Source organism: Mobula birostris, chromosome 1 (genome assembly GCF_030028105.1).
Source record: "Mobula birostris isolate sMobBir1 chromosome 1, sMobBir1.hap1, whole genome shotgun sequence".
Classification (NCBI taxonomy): Eukaryota; Metazoa; Chordata; class Chondrichthyes; order Myliobatiformes; family Myliobatidae; genus Mobula; species Mobula birostris.
Genome location: NC_092370.1, coordinates 204,155,808 through 204,180,515, shown reverse-complemented (window position 1 = coordinate 204,180,515; position 24,708 = coordinate 204,155,808). Strand labels below are relative to the sequence as shown.

General features: G+C 40.4%; 1 protein-coding gene across 5 annotated transcripts in view; it reads right to left on the bottom strand.

Annotated features, from left to right (window-relative positions):
* LOC140203370 (SERTA domain-containing protein 2-like) overlaps positions 1–21,610 on the bottom strand; it is a 46,127-nt gene extending 24,517 nt beyond the window's left edge. The window contains exons 1-4 of one of the 5 annotated variants that reach the window (XM_072269438.1): positions 21,401–21,610; positions 11,505–11,820; positions 10,218–11,372; positions 10,090–10,120 (exon numbers count right to left, since the gene is read on the bottom strand). In XM_072269438.1, coding sequence (XP_072125539.1) covers positions 10,090–10,120; positions 10,218–10,281 — 95 coding nt within the window. In that variant the 5' untranslated portion in view covers positions 10,282–11,372; positions 11,505–11,820; positions 21,401–21,610. Of the gene's footprint in view, positions 1–10,089; positions 10,121–10,217; positions 11,839–21,400 lie in introns of those variants that run through there. The other 4 variants (XM_072269430.1, XM_072269424.1, XM_072269445.1 and 1 more) reach the window with 4 other exon arrangements.
* Between the last annotated feature and the right edge of the window lie 3,098 nt (positions 21,611–24,708).

Here is a 24,708-nt window from a genome sequence, read left to right as displayed (position 1 = left end):
TTGTTGTCCCCATTACTACCACTCCAGCATCATTTTCCAGCGGTCTGATATCCATTCTCACCTCTCTTTTACACTTTATGTATCTGAAGAAACTTTTGGTATCCTCTTTAATATTATTGGCTAGCTTACTTTTGTATTCTATCTTTACCTTCATAATGACTTTTTTTAGTTGCCTTCTGTTGGTTTTTAAAAGCTTCCCACTATTTGCTCTATTATATACTCTCTCTTTGGCTTTTATGTTGGCTTTGACTTCGTTAGTCATGGTTGTGTCATCTTTCCTTTAGAATACTTCTTCCTCTTTGGGATGTATATATCCTGTGCATTTAAATTGCTTCCAGAAATTCCAGCCTTTGCTGCTCTGCTGCCATCCCTGCCAGTGTTCTTTTCCAATCAGTTCTGACCAACTTCTCTCTCATGCCTCTGTACTCCCCTTTACTCCACTGTAATACTGATACATCTGGCATTAGCTTCTCCTTCTCAAATTTCAGGGTGAATTTTATCATTTATGATCACTTGCCCCCAAGGGTTCTTTGACCTGAAGCTCTCTCATCAATTCTGGTTCATTGCACAACACCCATTCCAGAATAGCGGATCCTCTAGTGGGCTCAACCACTAGCGGCTCTAAAAAGCCATCTCATAGGCACTCTAGAAATTCCCCTTCCTGTAATCCAGCACCATCCTGAATTTCCCCAATCTACCTGCATACTGAAGTCCCCTGTGACTACTGTAACACTGTCCTTTTGGCATCCATTTTCTATCTCCCATTGTAATTTGTAGGCCACATCCTTACTACTGTTTGGGGATCTGTATAAAACTCCCATTAGGGTCTTTTTACCTTTGCATTTCCTTAGCTTTGTCCACAGTGATTCAACATCTTCTGACCCTATGCCACCTCTAATGATTTTATTTCGTTTTTTAACCAACAGAGCAATGCCCCCCCCAACTCTGCTTTTCTGCCTATCCTTTCAATACAATGTGTATCCTTGGACATTAAGCTCCCAGATATTATCCTTCAGCCATGATTCAGTGATGCCTATAACATCATACCTGCCAATATGCAACCGTGCTGCAAGTTCATCTACCTTATTCCGTACACAGTGCACATTCAGATTCAACACCTTCAGTCCTGTATTCATCCTTTTCGATTTTGTCTGCGTTTTACATTACAACTCATCCTGTTGGCTACAGTTTTGCCCTACCAACAGCCTCTCCTCACTACACATTGCCTCTTTTTGTACAGCTACTTCATCTTCAACACTATTATCTGCTTTTCCTATGCTACTTCTTGCATTGAAATATGCATAGCTCAGGACACTAGTCGCACCATGCTCAACCTTTTGATTCCTAACTTTGTCTGAGATCTTACCAAGATCTGCCTCCACAACCTCTCCACTAACTGTTCTGGCACTCTGGTTCCCATTCCCCTGCAACTCTAGTTTAAACCCCACCATTGACAAGACTTTCCGGTAGAAAATTAGTCCCCCTCCAGTTTGGGTGCAAACCATCCCTTCTGTACAGATCCCACCTTCCCTGAAGATGGCCAATGATCCAAAAATCTTATGCCCTCTCTCCTAAACCAACTCCTTAGCCATGTACAAACTGTATAATCTTCCTAGTTCTAGCCTCACTAAACATGGCATGGGTAGCAATCCTGAAAACACAACACTAGAGGTCCTGCCCTTTAACTTAGCACCTAACTCCCTGAATTCCCTCTGCAGAACCTCGTCACTCATCCAACCAATGTCATTAGTACCTACATGGACCATGACTTCTGGCTGTTCAACCTCCCACTTAAGAATGCTATGGACTCAGTCTGAGATATCCTGGACCCTTGCACCCAGGAATCTCATTCTCGCCCAGAGCCTGCTGTCCATTCCCCTGACTAACAAATCCCCTATCACCATAGTGTGCCTCATCTCCCCACTTCCCTCTGAGTCACAGAGGCAGACTCCTTGCCAGAGACCTGACCACTGTAACTTTCCTCTGTTAGATTATCCCCCCTCTGACAGTATCCAAAGTGATACAGTTGTTGTTGAGTGGGATAGCCACAGGGATACTCTGCCCTAGCTCTTTAACTACTTTACCCTTCCTGTCACCTCACAGAGGTACATAAAACCATGATGGCATAGGGTGAATGCGTGCTCACTTTCTCCCAGGGAAAGGGAATCAAAGCCAAGCGGGCATAGGTTTAAGGCGAGAGAAGGAAGATTTAAAAGAACCCAAGGGGACAACTGCTTCAAGCAGAAGCTAATGCCACTTTGGAATGAGCTGCTGGAGGAAGTGGATGAGGCAGGTACAGTAACATTTAAAAGACACTTGGACAGACACATGGATAGGAAGGCTTAGAGAGATATGGGCTAAACACAGGTAAAGGGGTTAGCTTAGATGACATTTTGGTTGGGTTTTACAAGTGGGCTAAAGGCTTGGTTCTGTGCTGTAATTTTCTAGGACTCCGGAAAGCTGATCCCATCCTCACTGAGAACATACATGCACTTTTACTAGAAAAGACGGTCACACAAAAAGTGATCAGGAATAGAAAATCTGAATACTTTTTTTTTTTTTAAAACTTTTTAAAGCAGAGAACAGAAATCACTGTCCTAATAATTCAGTAAAGAACCTTGTATTCATTGATCATTATTGCTGACTAATTTTTCCAAACTATCAGGAAAGCAGCATCAATGTTGCAAATTTGAATTTCCACATGCAGACTTATCACATAAACTACAGAGCTCAGTTGGGAGTCTTTGAATGGTACCCAAAGATAAATTTAGCCTTTTAAAAATGATCAATTTAGAATGTTGTTCAAATCACTGAGCATAGTTACATTCAATGAAAATTATCCACAAAGATATGTATAATCTACTTCCAATTATTATTTACCCGCTAAATTTAGTATATCTGCAGTACTTTTAAAAAATATATTGTTAGTGGCTTTGACTGGCAAATTTTAAGATAAAAATTTCTCCAGCTTTTTTAAAGAAAAATTAAAATTCAGCATCAAGGTTTCTTGTTGTGCATTAATTACAACAACTTTATTAACATTTTGCTAGTTTAGTTCAGTTACTGAGCATGAAAAGTTGTTAGTCGTGACTCAGTAGAGGCAAGGAGTAGGCGTTTAGCAGTCTGACTCCCACACATTACACACAAAACAGGAACACGAGCTGCTTCTCACTAGCTGCAGTCTGACAAAGAAGTGAACCACCAATGGCAGGAGACAAATAAGAGATGGCTGATGACAACAGCCATATAGAAAGATTGAGTGGGCTGCACTTCAGACCAGACCAATCACCAGGCACCTTCCTCATTAGGACTATTTCACCATTAAAGGATAGCCATGAGCTGAAAGACATTGCTGTACATAATCAGTAGGTGAAGCAGCTGCCTATTATGACTCAACTGCAAATATCACCATGTTAGTCACCAGTTTCAAATTCTTTTGTAGTTGAAAAAATTATGACTCAACCACACACTTTATAGAACTCAGCACTGTAGTTTAATTTGTCTTCTGGTAGCACAAGTGCCACTAAGTTATTTACATAAGCATTACTTTGTTCATGCTTTCTTAGAAAAAGTATACACAAAATCACAATTCTAAGTATGGTCTTACCTGTTCTTATTTATAATACTTAGCAAAACTAATCCTAACCCAAGATGCCTGTTCTCATCCCATATTCCTCCAACTACCTAACTTCCAATCCCGTTTCAATTATCAATTCCAGTGATGCATTGAATAGTTGCTTAACTTTCTATGAAAATGACTTGATCATCTACTGTGTAATAAATGCTCTGTTGAGAAAGTTTTTCATAAATATCTGCTTCAATTTCTAATAACCTGCATGGTGAGAATACTCCTTCCTCAGGGATCCTTTACTGATGATCATTTCCTATTGCCTGCTTGTCACCCTCAGGAAGAGCAGAAGACTGGCTAGGGTTCAAGAAGCTGAACATGAAACTAATGATCCCACAAAGCGACATAGAATTTAAAAAAGACATTATGCAGTTTGGAGAGCCTGTAGTGCCCCACCACCATTCCCAAAAGCATAAAGTATGTGTGAGGTTCATAATCAATAAAAAGGTGTACAGAAAGCAAAATGAGGCAGTGGGAAGTGTGACATCTCCAGGAAAGCCTGCAAAATCATGGTGCAGTTGACATTGGCGGATATTGAGAAGAAGCTCCAAGTTAAAAGTCAGGAAACCTAGTTTTCTGAGTAGTTTCCATTCGTCCTCCAAGATCTTCATCCAATCTGGAACCCATTCCTTGCAACGGGATGTGGCTTTTTCCTGCTTTCAGTTCTTCTACCCAAAATTTCACTCAGAGACTCCTGATCAGTAACCTTAAGGAAGAAGATAGCTCAGCAAAATCCTGACAGCCTCAAATATTACAGAACTGCAAATCCTAAACGCCAGGCTATATGGTTTGAATTTCTTGTCTGCTATTTGGGAGGTTTCAGGTGACAACAGACAGGATGGTCTGGACTACCCCTTAAAATTGGGCAGTCTGACATAGCTCACCTGCTCATGACAAGTACAATTTCCAGAAGTGGTGGCTCAGTATCTGAAGTACTAGGTCAGTCCAGAGCTGTGGGAAGTGCACAGCATCATTCATCCACTTGGCAGCACATCAGAATCCATCCTAGTTGACATTATCATCAAACAGAGATGCAGAAAGACATCAAAAATTGGCAATGCACTTCACTGTTTATTGTCAAAAGATTTGGTCCACGGTCTTTGCCAATTAAGCCAAGCTTATTCTAGCCTGATGGGTCACACTCAGCAGGAGAAATTTTTACCACTTTGCATGACTCAAGGGTACGATCACCCATGTGTAGGGAGGACTGGGCTTTGCAGGTAATGAGTAGGGCCCTTGTGCTGGAGCCTTCATGAACTGCCAGACTTGCAGCATTTCCAAAAACAGACTTTGACGTGGCTGCAATGAGCTTCATCTATCTACCTGTTAAAAGTGTGTTTGCCAAGAAGGGTCTTTCTGGAGGTGCACAACAACAACCCTATGGGCTGTTTCCAGGGACTCGTACTGAGGAAAACACCCAGGCCTTGCAGAAGTATTATCAAGTACAAGATGCCCTCAGGTCTGATCAGAACTTACTGGTCTCCTATTGCAAGAGCTATGCAAAGAATCTAAGGAAAAGATACCCGCAGAGGTGCCCGAGAGGGGTGGGGGAGGATGAGCACCCCAGTCGGATGGACACAATGACATCAGACCCAGGCAATGAACAAACGACGATGAGGAAGCAGTGTGCATGTGGCAAAATCTGCAAGAACGATCGTGGCTTGAAGGTCCACCAAGCGAGGATGAAGTCTTTGGCGGGAGCAGGAGCAGCACAACACGCAGGTGTCCAACCTGGTGAAACGAAGGAGGGGCCAGGCCCGGAGTCACCCCATAGTGTCCGGAACCTCCAAGTGTTGCAAACTAATCCCTTGAACATGAAGTCTAACAGGAGGTGGATCAAATGGCCTGCAGCTAACACGACTTCACTGTGGAAGCAGTTTGATGACGATGTTAACCAAATTCTGGAGGCAACGGCAAAGGGAGGGGTTGATAGGAAGCTGCAAGCCATAACACAGCAACTGTCAGCAGGCTGGATGGAGAGCAAGGTGTCTCCCAGTGGAGGTTGGTTGTAGGGGATTCGTAGCCCGTTCTTTAGTTAGAGTCTTCAGCATTTTGGGCATTGAGGGAGAGAGGAAGAGGAGAGCCATCCTCAGTACCACCGATGCGGCAGAGAGGGCCTCAAGATGGCTGTGGCTCAAAAGAGGGGAGCCATGGAGTCATAAGTAGCTAGCCATCTGGACACAAGCTGGGGTCTGACCAGCCTCGGCTGGGTCACCTGGAGGAGATTGTATGATGTTGAAAGACCTGAAACACCCGATGATTCCAGGAACATCACTGAAGATGTGTCCAGAAGCATCAATAGATGTATGTACACAGCTTTCGACCCAGACTGTGTGGAAAGATTTACACTGAAGCTTGGTGCAGCCATTTCAATAAGATGAGATCCACCATTCCACAGTGAAGTCCCAGAAAACCTCTCAGACTCATACATCTCATGTGAAAGGAAAATGTTTGTGCTAATATATCACAAATCTTGTCAGCCAATAAAATAATAAACTTGTACTGCAAACCTTGACATACAACTGTATAAATATTTGCAAGTTTTACAAAGTATATTTTTGGGGAGAAAATCCTTCCTCTGAAAGATCCCACTTCACAGCCATTCCTTTCCAACAAAATAATGTTATTTTGGATGATGTCCATTTTTTAAAAATATTTCTTTAGCTTTCTTAGCCATATCTTAATGTTTTATTTTTTCAAATTCCTTAAGATGCTTTATTATTCTTATAGTCCTTAAAATCCACATCTTCAATTCTTATTTCTAAATTGCTTTCTAAATCTAATACATTTGTTCTGCATCTCTGCGATCTCTTTTAAAGTAAAGTAATGCTATCTTGGTTCCATATTACTTTTCCTTTTACTTTACTTCAGTTAGCCCATTCATCTTCCTAACATCTACCTAATCCAAACTGATGTCCTAGTTTTGTTTTCAATTTCACCCTACCCCCACCCCCCCGGCCATTTACTGTTGGGTTTTAAACCTCTTCATATTAGTGTCACCCCTCTGAACATGTTCATTCACGTTTAACTGATCCACTCTATCAGTTTTATTATTTGTTCTCTAAGTGTCTACAGTACATCCTCATAGACCTATGGGGATACCTTTCACAAAAGGATTGATGGTGCAAGTGTTGGGAATTTCATTTCAGATGAAAGAATCTTCAGTGTTCATACAGAGCCTTGAAAAAAAAAATACTCAGCCCCCACAACTATTTTAACATTTTACTCTCATTTTCTAAATTTAAAATATTGAAGTAGGATTTTTGAGCTAATCTACACTTTGTGCATCATGTCAAATCAAAAGAAAAATTCCAAAACCTGTCAATAATTTATTAAAAATTAAAAACCAAAATTGTGAGGCTGGAAAAAAGTATTCTTCCCCTCAGTAATTACTACATTAATTTTATTCAGGTATAGTACTGTATATTACCTTACCAACTCACCCAAATTATTAGTGTAGAAAATTGGAAGACCACCTGTTTTCAATGAATTCATAAGAATAAATACCCCCTCCCTGTAGGGTTCAACAGTATAGTAGATTTTCAACAGACCAAACTAAAATAAAGACAGAAGAGTGTTCAAGATAAGTCAGGGAAACAATAATAGAGAAGCACAAATCTGGGGAAGGGCACAAGACCATCTCAAATGCACTGAGCATACCTCGAAGCACAATGTAGTCCGTTGTGAGTGGAAAAAACATGAAACCACGGCCACACTGTCTAGGTTACACCACCCCTCTAAACTTAGTCGTCAAAGAATAACACTTGTAAGAGAGGCAAGAGAGGTCTCTTTGACACTGAGTGAGCAAAAGTCAGTGGCTACAACTGGAGACGAAGTTTATGGCTCTGCAATTTCCAAAGCCTTGCACAAAATGGGTATTTATGGAAGATTGGCAAGAAAGCCCTGGCTAAGAAAAAGCATATGCTTGCACATAAAGACTTTGCAAAGCTTCACTTAGAAGATACTATAAAGATGTGGAAGAAGGTCTTGCAGTCAGATGAAACTGAAGTGGAACTTTTTAGCCTCAACAGTAAGCAATGCATGTGGTGTAAATCTAATACTATGCATCAGTCACGTAAAACCCTATCCCTACTGTAAAGTACAATGGAGGTAGCATCATGCTACGTGAATGCTTTTTAGCAGCAGGGACAGAAATCTGGTTAGGATTGATGGGAAGATGAATACTGTTAAATACAAAGATCCTGGATATAATACCTGCTAGCCTCTGCCAGAAAGCTTAAATTGGGAAGAAGTTTGTCTTTCAGCAGGACAACGACCCAAGGCACACTGCCAGAGTGCAGAGTGGCTTCTAATGCAGAAAACTGAAGTCTTTGAGTGGCCCAGTCAAAGTCCTGACCTTAACCTGATTGAACATCAGCTGGTTGAGCGGTGTTGCAAAAACAATTTCACACAGTGTCAGCAGAATCAAAGAATTTTTATGGGTTTCAGGAAGGGGTGGGGGGAAAAGAGTTGGGAGACCATGCACCAGTCATCGTAGAGGGGTCAGCAGTGAAAACATGAGGCTCTTCAAGTCCCTGGGTGGCAACATCTCTGAGGATCTGTCCTCGTCCCAACACATAGAGGCAATCACAAACAAGGCATGCCAGCTGCTCTACTTCATTAGGAGTCTGAGGAGGTCTGGTAAATTTCTACAAATGTACAGCGGAGAGCATTCTGATTGCTGCATCACACTCAGTATGGAGACTCTGATGCTCACACTCAGCCGGCTCCATCACCAAGGACATCATGCAGAGGTGGTGCCTCAAGAGGTTTGTGTCCAGTAGTAGGGACCCTCAGCGTGCAGGACATTCCCTCCGATCACCACTATTAGGGAGGAGCTACGAGAACCTGAAGACCCACACTCAATCATTTAGAAGCAGCTTTTCCCCTCCATTGTCAGATTTACGAATGGTCCATGAACATTACCTCATTATTCTTTCTCTTTACACTATTTTGTAATTTACAATAATTTTGTCTTTACGTTTTACTGCTTCTGCAAGACAAACTAATCTCATGTTATATAACATTGATAATAAACCCAATTCTATCCTTTATGTTTTCAATAAACTACATACAATAACTAATGTATCCAAACTCACTTTAAAAATAAAAGGGGCAATCACCTCTCTTTGGTGGCTTTACTGTAGCATTTAGTTACCAATCTAAAATTTTCATTCTCATTTACAAAGCCTGCAACCTCTTCCCTTTCATCTCCAACTCCCTCTGGTCTTTCTCCTTCTGCAAGATTTGCTTTCCTCTGTTTCTGGCCTTCTGCAAACTCCCAGCAATCACCCAGTTGAGGTTTCCATTGATTTAAAATGTCTCAATAAAGTTGCCTCTCACTCTTCTGAACTCTAGAAAATAAAGGCCTAGAATAACTAAACAGGAACCACCCTTCAGACTCTTCATTACACTCCCACTACAACGCGTATACATATATTCTGCATCAGATAATGAGGCAAAATTGTATGCAATACCAGTGGAATTATGTAATTAAACTAGAGCGATTACTGAGAATATTTACAGAGATGTTACTAGGATTGCCAGGATTGAGATTAAGACTAGATCGGAAAGGCTGGAATTGTTTGCCCTGAAGTGAAGGACTCTGTGGAGTGCACTTCAGGAAGTTTATAAAATCATGAGGGGCATAAATAACGTGGATGGTTGCACTCTTTCTCTTCCTCCAAAATAGGGAAATCTAAAACTTGATAATTTTAGGGTGAGAGGAGTTAGATTTAAAGGGGAACCAAAGGGTAAACTCCTCCACATATAGCTTGGTGACAGTGGAACGAGCTGCCAGATAAACTGTCATTGTATTGGCTTTTCTACAAATGTTCAAAAGATATTTACAGGTCCTCAGATGAGAAAGATTGAAGGATGTGAGTCAAATACAGACAAATGGGATTAGTTTGGAAAGGCACTGTTGCATGGACAACTTGAGCCAAAGGAGCTATTTTAGAGCCATAGAGCACTAAAGCACAGAAATAGGCCTGTTAGCCGATCTAGACCATGCTGAATGGTTACTCTGCCTAGTCATATCAACCCACACCTGGCCCACAGCCCTCCATACCCCTTCAGTCCATGTACCTATTCAAACTTCTCTTAAATGTTCCAATCAAACCTGCATTCACCATTTTTCTTGGCAGCTTGTTCCACACTTGCACTACTCTCCAAGTGAAGAAGTTCCACCTCAGGTTTCCCTTAAATATTTCACCTTTCACCTGCAACCTATGACCTCTAGTTCTAGTCTCACCCAAACAGTGGAAAAATCCTACTAACACTTACCCTATCTGTTGTGTTCTTTAGACATACCGTGGGTTACTAAGAACAAACCATATTCTGGAAGGATTAAAACTAGAACTTTTATTTACAACAGCAAACAGCTACCATGTTTAACATACAGCCATGCTTTCTAGATCATTCTGTCATTTCTGCGCATACTCCGAACTCTGTCCAATCACCTTTTTACACGTGACATCACATCTTCCTTTCCTTAAAAAGAAAAACAATTAGCAACATTAACCAAAACAAATGCATAATTTAACATGTCTCTATCAGTCTCTCTGGGGGCTTACATACATGAGTATACCTTCTAAGTGGTTCACACAGTTCTTGTGTTTCATTGTTATTTTCATGTGTTGTCTGGTCTGCATCAGTTAACTGACACTCTGAAGTTGGCTCTTTCTTGAGGTCTTTGAGAAGAAATCACAATTCATTCATTAACTGTGTAATCTCTTTATTATGCTGAGACCATCATTTCAATAAAACTTCTCAATTCCTTCACTTGTTCTTTCACTTCTTCAATTGGATCCTGATTCTTGTCACTCTTTGGCTTCAGATCCGTATTGTACTGTACCGGCAAGTTTGGTCTCTGTATGACTTCATACTCTTTCATCAAGTCACTGTATTCTGACTCTGTGTCACTGTCCAGGACTAAGAATCTTTTCACCAAATTCAGTCTCCCACAGGCAGATAAACCCAATATTGACTGTACATGTTTTGGCACTACCACAAATGAAAGTATATGCTCAATATTTTTGTGTGATACTTTTGCCACACATGTTCCTTTCACTGGAAGGTCTGCACCTGAATACCTAGTCACTTTTATATTTGTCTGATGTAACTTTGGTCTTGGCTTTAATGCATTAAGCTCAGATTCTGCAAGAACATTTACTTGCGCTCCAGAATATTGTTTTGGTTCACTTGCAATGGAATAGTCCAGTCATCCTTACTTTGTTTGTTTTCACAAAGCACATCTATATAAAACTCCTCACATTCATTTTCAAGCACTGCATTTACATGTTTTATTTCCTTTCTACTTCTGCAACAGCGTGAAAAATGATTCCTCTTACCATAGTTTTTGCACATTTTCTGATATGCTGGACACTTTTTATGTTGGTGCTCCCGCCCACAGCGATCACAAAGTTTTTTTTCCTGCAGATGATGTCTTGTTCTCTGTCAGTTTCGTTGCCGTTTTATTACTTTTTCTAATATGTTCACGCACAGCGTGTATGTTGGAGTTCTCAATAGAAAGCTCTTTAGCCTGTGACGTCACGGTCTCAGAAGCTTTGCAGAGTGCCACAGCTTTTTCCAAATTCAAATCTTGTTCTAACAGTCTTTCTCTCAGACCATTATCCAGAATGCTGCAATTAATTCTGTCTTTAATGAAAGAGTCTGTAAACTCGCATCTTTTACTGTGGTTTCTCGACTCCATAATAAATTGATCAATCATTTGACCAGGTCTCTGCCAACATTTGAAAAAAATGTACCATTCATATGTCACATTGCACTTCTGTATACAAAATGCTTCAAATTTGTCAATTATCGCTGTTAGATTCAAATTATCTCCATTTTCAAAAGTAAAATGGTTATATACCTCAATTGCGTCATCCTCTATTATGTGGAGTAGGATCGCTGCTTTCGTTTTTTCCATTTTATTTTCTGCTCCTATCGTCGATAAATAAATTTCAAAACGCTGCTTAAATCTTTTCCAGTTTTCAGCTACGTTTCCAGTCAGCTGAAGCATTGATGGGGGTTGCAAAACTTCCATTTTTAAAGTTGTTAGCAAACAACGAAAAAGTTTGTGCTTTTTTTCCTCTATTATCTTCGCTTCTCCCGTGTTAGCGAGACAAATTATTCTTCCAGATCAACTTCTGACACCATGTTCGGTCCTTTAGACGTACCGTGGGTTACTAAGAACAAACCATATTCTGGAAGAATTAAAACTAGAACTTTTACTTACAACATCAAACAGCAACCACATTTAGCATACAGCCATGCTTTCTAAATCATTCTGTCATTTCTGCACATGCTCCGAACTCTGTCCAATCACATTCTCACACGTGACACGTGGTATCAGTGCACTATCTATATCCCTTAATTTTTTTAAATACTCCCATCAAAACTGCCCTCATTCTCCTACACACCAGGGAACAACATTCTAGCTTGTTCAACATTTCTCTGTAACTCAGGTCTTCAGGCCCCAACACCAACCTTGTAAATTTTCTCTGTACTCTTTCAATCTTATTAATGCCTTTCCTGTACGTAGGTGACCAGAACTGCACGCAGTTTTGGTCTCAGTCTTATACCATTTCATCAAAACTTTTGTCTTCATAAATCAGAGTATTAAGGACTCACTGCTTTGATTTTTGAGAGTTAATGTGCCAAAAACTCTTTCAATGAGCCTATCTACATGTGATGCCACTTTTAATGAATTATGGATCTGTATTCCCAATCCCTCTGTTCTACCCCACTTCTCAGTGCATTACTGTTCTCTGCGCAAGTTCTACCCTGGTTTGTCCTTGCAAAGTGCAACAGCTCACACTTTTTTGGTAACCTCCTCAGAAAGCTATAATATTAATTAGACATCACCTACTGGGATCAGATTTGATATCACTGGCATATATCATGAAATTTGTTGTTATGCGGCAGCAGTATATTTAATACACAATAAAAACTGTAAAATAAAGTACATGCATGTTAAATTAACTGTAAATTACAATATATATTTTAAAAACTTAAATAAGTAGTGCAAAAAGAAACAAAAAGGTATTAATGTTCATGGGTTCAATGTCCATTCAGAAATCTGATGGCAGAGGGGAAGCAGCTGTTCCTGAAACATTGAGCGTGTGTCTTCAGGCTCCTGTATCTCCTCCCTGATGGTAGCAATGAGAAAAGGGCATGTCTTGAGTGATGGGGGTCCTTAATGATAGATGCCACCTTTTTGAGGCATCACTTCTTGAAGATGTCCTGGGTGCTGGAGAGGCTAGTGTCTATGGTGGAGTGGACTAAGCTTACAACTTCCTGCAGCTTACTTTGATCCTGTGCAATACCCCATCACACACCCCATTCCCATACCAGTGATGCAGCCAGTTAGAATGCTCTCCACAGTACAGCTGTAGAAACTTGCAAGCATCTTTGGTGACATACCAATTCTCTTCAAACTCCCAACGAAAAATAGCCATGATTGAGCCTTCTTTGCAACTACATTGATATGTTGGGCCCAGGATAGGTCCTCAGAGATGTTGACACCCAGGAACTTGAAACTGCTCACTCTTTCCACTTCAGATCCCTCGATGAGGACTGGTGTGTTTCCTTATCTAACCCTTTCTGAAGTCTACAATCAATCCGCCCGGGAGGGGGGGAGAAGATGGCAGCGCGACGACAGCATGCGCGGCCACTTCGGTGATGAATATGTGTTACTTGGCAAGTAGGGGACCGTGCACAATCCTGATTTGATGGAGACAGACGTGAGAGCACAGCGGAACATCTGGAAAACCTCTGAAATGACTGCTTTACTCTGGCTGCTACTGTGTGGTAACCAGAATCTCCGGAGCTGAAGGCCCCAAAGTCCTCGGCTTTGTGTGTTTCAGCGGCCGGGGAGAGGTCGAAGGCGCTCGGGAGGCTGTATCGGAGAGGCTGCTCTGAAGCTTGGAGTTTTCGAACGGATGGACTCAGTGTCGGCTGTGGTTGGCTGCTTCCAAGGTATCGACAAGTTGACGGTGCCTGGAGGTTTATGGCAGGGAGTTTCTCCCTTTTGCAGCCTGCTATCGGGGACTCAGGAGTCCATCGACTCGCGACTTTGAGAACTTTTATTTTGCTGTGCCTATGGTCTGTTCTTTATCAAATTATGGTACAGTATTGCTTTGCACTTCTGTAACTATATGTTATAATTAAGTGGCTTTGTCAGTGTTAGTCTTTGGTCTGTCTTGTTTTCTGTGATATCACTCCGGAGAAACATTGTATCATTTCTTAATGCATGTATGCATTTCTAAATGACAATAAAAGAGGACTGGGTGTTCTCATAATCTAAAAAAAATTCTTTTGTTTTTTTTTTAAGTTGAGTGCAAGGTTGTTGCTTCAACACCACTCAACCAGCTGAGCTACCTCACTCCTGTACCCCTTATCATCCAAAATTCTGCCTGCAATAGTTGTGACATCAGCAAATTTACAGATGGCATTTGAGCTGTGCCTGGCCACACAGTCATGGGTGTAGAAAGAGTAGAGCAGTGGGATAAGCACACATCCTTAAGGTACATCAGTACTGATGATCAGTGAGGTGGAGATGTTATCTCCAACCCGCACAGACTGTGGTTGTCTGGTTAGGAAGTCAAGGATCCAGTTGCAGAGGGAGGTACAGAGGCCCAGGTTCTGGAGCTTTTCGATCAGAACTGTGGGAATGATTGCGTTAAACTCTGAACTGTAGTCAATACACAGTAACCTGAGGCAAGTATGAGTATCGTCCAGGTGATCCAAGGCAGTGTGAAGATCCAATGAGATCACATCTGCTGTGGACCTATTGTGGCGAATGGCAAATTGCAATGGATTCAGGTACTTGCTTAGGCAGGAGTTGGTTCTAAATCATGACCAACCTCTCAAAGCACTTCATCACTGCAAATGTGAGTGCTACTGGGCAATAGTCGTTAAGACAGCTCATACTGATCTTCTTGGGCACTAGTACAATTGTTCCCTTTTGAAGTATGTGGGAATTTTTGAATCTAACAATGAGATTGAAAATACACCTGCCAGTTGGCTGGCACAGGTATTCAGAGCCCTACAAGGGACACCATCAGGTTGCCTTGCCAGGGTTCACCCTCTTGAAAGACATTCTGATGTCAGCCTCTGAGACAGAGATCACAGGTTCACCAGATGCTGTATAACAGGCACATCACATTGATTACCCCTAATAATGTCCTGCCTATCCAAATACAGTGCATTCTGGTTAATTGGGACACATCGGGACCAGAACATTTTGGCCCAATTAAGTGGCTGCCTCATTTGTCAAAGTTTCATGGAAAATAAAAAAGATATAAAAAAGGCAAACTACGGTTTAACTGAGGAACAATTTATGAAATGAAATACAGAACAATTCAGTACACTATCAATACTACCACAGTACTATGAAACTGTAATAGTTATTGATGGACAAATTACACTGTCATGCTCTTTTGATTGTAAATAAACAAAATCAGCAGATAACTAATGTAGATAATGGACTGACTTCATACAATGCTTTTGATGATTGCATCCTCCAAAGCTTCATTTACATTGTAACATTCAAGATTATTGTTGTTATCTTCGAACTCTTTGTAGTTTCTAACTTAGTGAAGTAGTGAAGATCATTTCATTTTGCACTCACGGCCATTTCTAAGCCTGAATGCTTGAAACTGCAGTGAGGAAAACAGTCTGAATTGTCTTACTACTTATTTCTCACCAACTATCAGTGGCAAAAACTACTGCTTTTTGAACACAAACACATGCAACTGATGCTATTTAAAAACTGATTGCTCTAAACACAGCATAGAGCCTAACCACCACACAAGTGCGTACAACTGACGTTAATTAGAAACCGTTCAGCAACAGTCTCCAGCCCCAATCAGCATAGCAGCCCAAATGAATGAAGGGAATCCCAAACATTTTCTTGATTTAGTTTTCATTCTTTAAGCGCTGTTCCAAATACACGGCTGCCCGGTTAACCAAAGGCCTAAAAACCAGAACCCACCGTACATATATATCTTGTCCCTTAGAATACCTTCAAATAATTTACCCACTACTGATGTCAGGCTAAGGGTGTTTTAAATACCTCTGTCAAGGCACTTCAATTTCTACGCTAGCCTCCCACGAGGTCTGAGGGGACACGTTGCCATGCCCTGGAAACCAATCCACACTAATTATCCTCAAGACAGCAAGAATTTCCTCTTCTGCAATCCAGATATGATTCATGACCTCTCTACTGTTTTACTCTAGTTTCATAGTCCCTGCATCTATCTCCCGAGTTAATACAGATGCAAAGAATCCATTTAAGGTCGTCCCCATCTCTTTTAGCTCCATGTATTGATGACTGCGCTGAACATCAAGTAGACTAATTTTGTCCCTTGCTATCCTTAATATATCTGTAGAAGTCCTTAAGATTCTCCTTCATCTTTTCTGCCAGAACAACCTCAAGCTTTCTTTTAGCCTTCTTGATTTCCATCTCAAGTGTTCTCTTGCATTACTTAAACTCAAGTGCCTCATTTGTTCCTTACAGTTTACATCTGCCATGCACCTCCTCCTTCTTAAACAGGGCCTCAATATCCTTGGGAACCAAGGTTCCCCAAGCCTGTTAGCATTGCCTTTTATTCTAAAAGGAATATAAAAAGTCTGTTCACTCAATATTCCACTTTTGAGGGCCTCCCATTTACCAAGCATCCTTTTGCTGGAAAACAACCCATCCCACAAGACATAGGAGCAGAATTAGGCCACTAGGCCCATCGAATCTGCTCCACCATTCAATCATTGCCTATTTATTAACCCTCTCAACCTCATTTTCCTGCCTTTCCTGGTAACCTTTGACTCCCTGACTAACCAAGAACCTATCAGTAATAGAATCAGAATCAAGTTTAGCATCACCGGCATATGTCGTGAAATTTGTTAACTTTACAGCAGCAGTACAATGATAAATAAATATAGAGAAAAAAATTTGGAGTTACATTATATAAGCACAGTTTGACCAATACTTTGTAAAGCCTCCGCATTATATCCTTGCTGTTATATTCTAGTCCCCTCAAAATAAATGCTAACATTGCAGTTGCTTTCCTTACTCCAAATCAAGTTAACCTCCCAAGTCCCTTTACAACTCTGATTTTTGAATTTTCTCCTTGTTTAGAAAATAGCCCATGACTTAGTTTCTTCTACCAAAGTGCAAGACGACATAATTCCCTATACTACATTCTATCTGCCCATTCTACCAAATTGTCTAGGTCCTTCTGCAGACTCCCTGCTTCCTCAACATTATCTGGAACTCTACCGATCTTCATATCATCTGCAAACTTAGCCACAAGCCATCAATTCCATCATCTAAATCACTGACATATAACGTGGGGGAGAAAAAGCAGTCCCAATACCCACCCCTGCAGAAGACCACTTGTCACCAGCAGCCAACCAGAAAAGGCCCCCTTTATTCCCAATCTCTAAGCAGCCTCACGTGCGGCACCTTGTCCAAGACCTTTTGTAGATCCAAGTAAATAACATCCACTGACTCTCCTTTGTCTATCCTGCCTGTTATTTCCTCGAAGAATTCCGACAGATTTGTCAGGCAAGGTTTTCCCTTCAGGAAACCATGCTGACTTTAGCATAACTTATCATGCACCTCCACATACCTTGAAATCTCATCCTTCATAATGGATTCCAATATCTTCCAAACCATTGAAGACAGGCTAACTAGACTAAAATTTCCTTTCTTTTGTCTCCTTCCCTTCATATTTCATCTTCTCTCTCCTTACGGTTTTAGTTCTCCTGCTAGTTTTTAAAAAAGGTTTCACAATCTTCTAAATTCCCACTAATTTTTGCTAAAATAAATGCCCCCTCTTTTGCTTTTATGCTGTCTTTGACTTCCCTCGTCAATCACAGTTGCCTCATCCTATCTTTAGAATACTACTTATCTTTGGGATGTATCTATCCTGTGCCTTCTGAACTGCCCCCAGGAACTCCAGCCAGTGCTGTTCCACCATTAACCCTGCTAGTGTCACCTTCTACCTTCTGCTGTGTATGGAAGGAAAGGCACCATTAAGCCAACCTCAGCGCATCAGCTCGGTTTAGGAAACATTATGAGAATATACAGGGAAGACACTGAAATGTGTGCTCTCAGCACAATGACACCAAAATGACAAGGCAATGTTCGTGTGTGTGTGTGTGTGTGTGTGTGTGTGTGTGTGTGTGTGTATACGCGCGTGCGCGCGTACGCGCACCAGGAGTGCATATGCTAAGTGCTCTCTGTCATACCTCTCTTTTACACTTCATATATCTGAAGAACCCTTTGGTATTCTCTTCATTATTATTGGCTAGCTTACATTCGTATTTCAGCCTTTCCTTCTTTATGACTTTTTTTAGTTACCTTCTGTTGGTTTTTAAAAGCTTCCCAATCCTCAAACTTCCCACTAACTTCTGCTCTATAATATGCTCTTTTTGAGTTTTATGTTGGCTTTGACTTCTCTTGTCGACCACGGTTGTGTCATCTTGCCTTTAGAATACTTCAAAAACATGAGAAAATCTGCAGATGCTGGAAATCTAAGCAAGACACACAAAATGCTGGAGGAACTCAGCAGGCCAGGCAGCATCTATGGAAAAAAGTAAACAGTCGACGATTCAGACTGATACCCTTCATCAGATGGGGACTGTTCCCTCAGATCAATAGTCCCACCATGCTCAACTTTTTGGTTCTTGTCTTTGTATGTAGGCTTAACATCTACTTCCATCACAACTACTCCATTAGCTGCATTGCAAGGGAAGCAGAGTGTCAGAGCATGTAGTGGATTTCCTTTCTGTATAACTGACTCCAAGGATGGTCTCACCAACACCCTATATAGTTATATTAAACAGCTTTGCTCCTGGACAGGTTTACTTACACTACAGACTAAAAATACCATTTGCCTTTCTAATTGCCTGCTTCTCCTGCATATTAGCTTTCAATGACTTGTATACAAGGACACTTATAACATCGACATTTCCAAATCTTTTATCATTTCAAAAAGTCCCAACTTTTCTTCTCAACTGAAAGAGACCCTTTTGCATTTTTCCTCCCAGACTATTGCCCATTCACTAAGCTTGCCTACCTTGTCTTGAAACCTTTTTGACCTCACTCACATGCTCACTTAGTTTTGTGGTATCAGCTAACATAGAACATTTGGTCCACGCAGTGAAATTATTGATATAAATTGTGAATAGTTTGAACTTTGTTGTTCTGTATGGCAGGTGTTTTTTTCTTTTTACACTTCTGATGAAGTGTGGCCCAGGAGGGGCAGACACAAGTCTGTCGATTTGGGAGCTGGGGGACCTCTATCACAAACCACCAGTCACAGCTTTCTAACCCAAGAGGGACCCTTTTCTTTCTACTCTTATTTAATACAAGTTAATTAGTTCTTAATTAACAGCAATATGCTAGCTACAATATTTTTTGCTGTTCTTAACTAAGTGGACATATCAGATAACTTATATCAGGCATTATATTTCTCAGAATATTTTAAGACACTTTATATCAAATGCAGTACTTTAAAGCACAGTGATTGCATTTGTGAATGAAATACTGGAATGCTGTAGGAAATGCCTTAAAACAGCTACAGTATGCTCTGTGCTCTTACGTTCCCTCCACAAATCTCTGACTCTTCATACTTCCCTGAGATTCGCTTAACAACCAGCCTTTTACCAAGATTTTAGTCAACAATTATCTTTTTTTTTGGTTTGGAGTCAATTTCTGACAATATACCTTTCAGAAATTTGGGGATTTTTTTTGCTACATAAGCAATAGAGTAAATAGATTAAACTTTATATGGTACTTGATTACCAGACACTTAAAAAAGTATTGTGCATCTTAATTCATTGACTCAGAAATTCTAAATGCCACAGCATATATCACATTTTAAACAAAGAATCAGAGGATAAACTGAAAAGATGTGGTCATGCCTACTTGAGTTGTTTAAAAAAGGATATCATATTACCACCATGCAATTTGGTATTTATGAATCCAAATTGTAAAACTATTGTTTCAACCAGATTTTGACCCAGTGCAAATAGCAGTGTGGATACATGTTGTATAAAAGCCTGCTGGAACATGTAGGCTAAACTAGCCTCTAAAATGTCTGAATATTAAATGTGATATCAAAAGGTGTTCTTAAAAAACTTCCAAACTTTCAAAGATTTCTCACATGAACTCTGACTCCAAATTATTGCTTTTTGTATTGTCACTTGATTCATTATTATAATGCTCTTCAAAACTAAAAGACGCTAGAAATACTGAAAGCCCTCATCTGCAGAGAAAGAGCTCAAAAGATTAATGTTTTCAGGACGACCCTTCATCAGAATACATTCCTGCAAACCACAGAAAATATCCCAAGCATTTCTAGTTTTTATTTTGGATTTTCAACATCCATACATAACTTCAATCTTATCAAAATAATTGATTAAAGAAAAGCAAAAAATAACATTTGGCTTAAAGCAATGACATTAACCATGAAGCTCATAGTTATCACTTTGTCCCTAGTGTAACATCCATTGCAATGAACCAATAATGTTACATGACTTTCTGCAAAAAAATGTTAACAGACACCAAAAAGACAATACGAAATTAATTTGATTTTCATTCATTGCCATTACTAAATGTTATTATAACATGAGAAAAGAAAAGGTGTTTAATGGAGTGTTTTTGATTCCCCCCCCCCACCAAGGCTGTTTCTTGATTTCCCCCTTCCTACTTTCCAAATCCCTCCCAATCCTCTGTTGAACCAATGGCACTAAATGAATTCTGGCTCCCAAGTCAGTCTCCACCCCACAAGGAATCTGTCAGCCTCCTTGTTCAGATAGAGCTTCTGTCATCTTCAGTGAAGGAGTCGTCCCACTAGCAATAAGTGTGAGCAATCACTGGAACGCCGAGTGATCTGTCATTGGCTTCAGGTCACAGATTCTGAAAACTAATTAATATTTATACATTCCCCAAAGAACATCTTACACACTAAGTTTTCCTTCTCCATGTTCCCTGGGACACGACAGACATCCGAGTAGAAAGTTTCAGTATCACTCCGAGATTAATTTGCACAGAACAGGGATCTTAAAAGATGATAGGATCATTGTCGATACAAATGGTCATGTGATTCATAAGATTCCTCAGAAACCATCGATCCTTTTCAATTTATTTTAATAATCTGTCGGGAAAATCTCACGAATCCACCCCTTCCCAGTCCTTTATCTGCTCTTTAATTGGGTGCAAAATTACATTCTTTTAATTGGGACATTATCTGCCAAAGCGTCGATCTGGAGAAGTTGTCTGACAGACCAAGCGTAACAACCAGTTCTCCCAAAGTACCTGGAAGTCGAATGGGCTGGAAGAGTAACATACTAAAACGTACCAGACTGTAACTAAAGAAATCCTGTAAACCAAATATTATAAACCGTAGGCGTTTTTTTACACTCGCCTTTCAAATGCAAGAATTCTGTTAAACAGATGCCTATTAAAACCCCTTTGCCTATACAAAATCCCTTTACACATTTAAAACATATCGGGCACATTTTTCACATACTAGATAGCACTGAAGATTCTACAAAATCGGCTTTCTCAATAAACTCTTCACGACAACCATTAAGGTCCTGGAGCTTCAAAAGGCAGTCCTGGTTATTCAATGGCTTGTATATTACAAATACGACGTTGATTGTATAAGAAGATTTTTACTTTGCTCTGCCATAATCGTGTAAAATGCTTATCCACCACAAAATAAACCGAATGTCTAATACGCCTCCAACACCCACCTTAATGCAGAGGGGACTTTTGTAACTTCCTTCTGTCGACTAGCAAAGGGCACAGTAGGGTAACAGATTAATCAGTAATGTTAGTGGAAAGGCAGTCTCTCAGAGCCATTTACGCCAATATATCTTGGATCTACATCGCAGGTCGTTTCCAAAGCCGGTACATTTCCCACAGAGGCGACGTTCCAAGATCTTTCACTCCCGTCGCTTGCTCAAAAGCGACTCTAAAGCTCAGACCGTCGAAACTACGCGAAAGATACTCGGTGATTGACAGTTCGTCAGGTGCGCGCTTCGTCATTGGAGGAAGGCATCGTCCAGGCCACCAAGGGCGATTTGTTATTGGCTTATGTCTTGCCTTACTCGTTACGGCCGCCCTAATTTTGACCAATCAAGGCTGTGTGGGTGCGCGCGCGCTCGTGTGTATGTATCGTAGCAGAGCGGGTGCCCGCACAGCGAGCGGAAACGTGGGATGTGCTTTAACCCGTGAGAGAGCGCACTATTTATTAATTATGTGTCTGTAACAGAGGTATGGCGTTAAAAGTGCATATCTTCACTAGCTTCTTATACAGTAACGAGTCAGTGGTGAATTTGCAGTAACCTAATTCTCGATTTTGAGCATGGTTAAACACGTTCAAGGCATGGAATAGTTAAATCCCCAGCAGTCAGTGGTGACGGAGTTAAAGTGTGCTGGAGGCAGCTTTTACTATAGCTCCTTGGCGTTAGCAGAGGTGCGATATTTCTGTTGAGCAACCACTGGCTAATCTTTGACGGACCATTTATCGTCGTTGCGTGAACAGTACCGAAACATAGTTCCTTACAAATCAATTATTTCTATAGAAAATATTCCCTGTTGTTTTCGATTAATCTGCACTTTGCTGGAATTCGTCCGCGTAGCTAATCCGTTTATTGGCATTTGTTTTGCGGCCGGAGGAGACCCACTTTTAACTTCTCTGTCATATACTTGGGTAACATGACGACAGCAATGATTGTAACTGCGTCTTAATGTAATCGTGAGATAGATATTATCTGGGGGTGAATTGTAGGCTAGTCAGAAAAAAAGTTAAGAATAGAATACTGGCAAACTGAAGAAAATGTATGTAAAGAGTTTAGCACAAAGTTGCAAATGCAGAAAAAAGGTTAAAATTAATATGTTATTGGATAGCGAAGTATTGCTCCTTAAAGGTTACTATTTTTCCAGATATTTCCTGTTGCACAGCACTTGTAAATGGTAGGTTGCACAAAGGAGACCGAATAAGAATATTGTGCGAAGTTTTGGTAGGATTTACAAATTGGGTTAAGAAACGCCTGAAAAAGAGGAGGAGTTGAATGTCTTCCTTTTCTGAAAACTCCCCGTGAATGTAATTGTTTTGATTGAAAGGATCATTGACTTGGCCAAACCATTTAACAAACTTCTGCTTTCATCTTCTCTCTCTTCTCACAATCATGTTAGGATTAATATTTCCCTTCATCTTTCAGCCCACCGTTTTTCACGTGCCGTTGGCAGTGTTTTGCCTCTGTTCCTGCACCTCCCATTTAAGCCTTCTGATGGTACCATTCTCTGCACAACACAGGTCCACTATTCCGTTATTATAAGTTTCATCCAGAGCTACAACACCCTTCCGAGCACAGGATAAAGAGTTCTGCCTTTATACCTCCTCCTTCCTTCTCACATTCTAATACCACAGCGCTCCTTCCAGATAAAACAGTAAGTTAGTTGTACTTTCAATTTAATATACTGTTTCCATTACTCTTAATGCAATTGGAAAATCAAAAGGCAGTTTGGTGGCCATTGTGCAGAACATCATTCATTCTGCAAACTTGTGTTACTTTAATTCTCAACCTATTCCCATGTAGTTCTTTCTGCTCTGGTCTCCCAGTATTCCAATGAAGCTTGAGGAATGGAAGTCCACTTTTTGATTGGGAACTTCACTATTTTCCAAGTTAACTACTGAGTTCAGCAACATCAAATCATAACCACTGCCCCACTGTGTCATAGAGCATATGTACAGTATAAGGGTGCTAGTATTCCCATTTATATTTCCTACAGATCAATCTCTTCATTGAGTCCTGTGCAGGTATAGCATGGAAATAATGGCCCCTTAGGCTCACAGAATCCAGGTCTAACCATGAAGAACCCATTTGTATCCTAATCCATTTTATTCTGCCATATTCCCATCAACACTCTCCAGCCCAGCTTCTACCACTCATCTGCACACTAGAGACAGTTTACAGAGACCACGTAAACTACCAACCCCCAGAGGAAACCTACATAATCACAGGGAGAAGATGCAAATTCTGCATGGATTGCACCAAAGCTATCCAGATTGCAGGAACTGGACAGCAGCACTGCTGGGTATGGTGGCACAACTAAGTATCTGCCAGAGCATAGCAGTTTGTGTAATGCTTTACAGTGCTAGCAATCCGGGTTCATTCTGCCGCTGTCTGTAAGAGCTTTGTACGTTCTCTCGGCGACAGTTTGGGCTTCCTCTCACATTCTAAAGACATAAAGTCTTTATGTAAGTTATGGGCATTGAACGTTGGTGCCAGAAGCATGATGAAACTTGTGGGTTACCCCAGCACATCAACGGATTGTGTTGGTCGTTGACACAAACAACAATTTCACTGTATGGTTCAATGTAAATTGACAAATAAAGCTAATTTTTGTCATTAGGTATATCCCAGTGTTATGATGCTTATTATTTTCATTCTATTTTGCCTTGTACAATGGTACTTTATCTTAATCCCTTTCTTTTCATCTACTGCAGCATTTTATATTCTCTCCCCCAAGCTGTTCCTCATTTTTGCAATTCAAAAGTATTTTGTTGGCTATCAAACATTTTAACCCGTAATCTTCATTCTTGTTGTAAAATAACTGCAATGTATTGATAATATACATGCAAAAATGACCCAGTCTCTGTAATAACGCTAAGGAAATAGAGGGGAAGTGTTTTCCCATTGAAATGAAGGGTTGAAATATACATAGGCAATTTCTGAAAATTCCTCTTTTTAACTTTTGATTTCTATAGGCAATTTTAATTGCCTTATAAACTAAAAGTATACAGTGTCTTGAAAAAGTATTCAGCCCCCAAATCTTTGTTTACATAAATGAGTATTACAACCAGGGATTTTGATTAATTTAACTGAGAACTTTTATTTGTGAATAACATGGTCCTTTTTTCATTGTAGAGCCCAAAAAATAGAGACAATGGTAAAGCACGAAAAACTAAAAATTCAAAACCTGAAATGTCGGTAGTTTAAAAGTATTCATCCTCGTTTGATCAGTACTTAGTTGAACCACCACTCACAGCTAT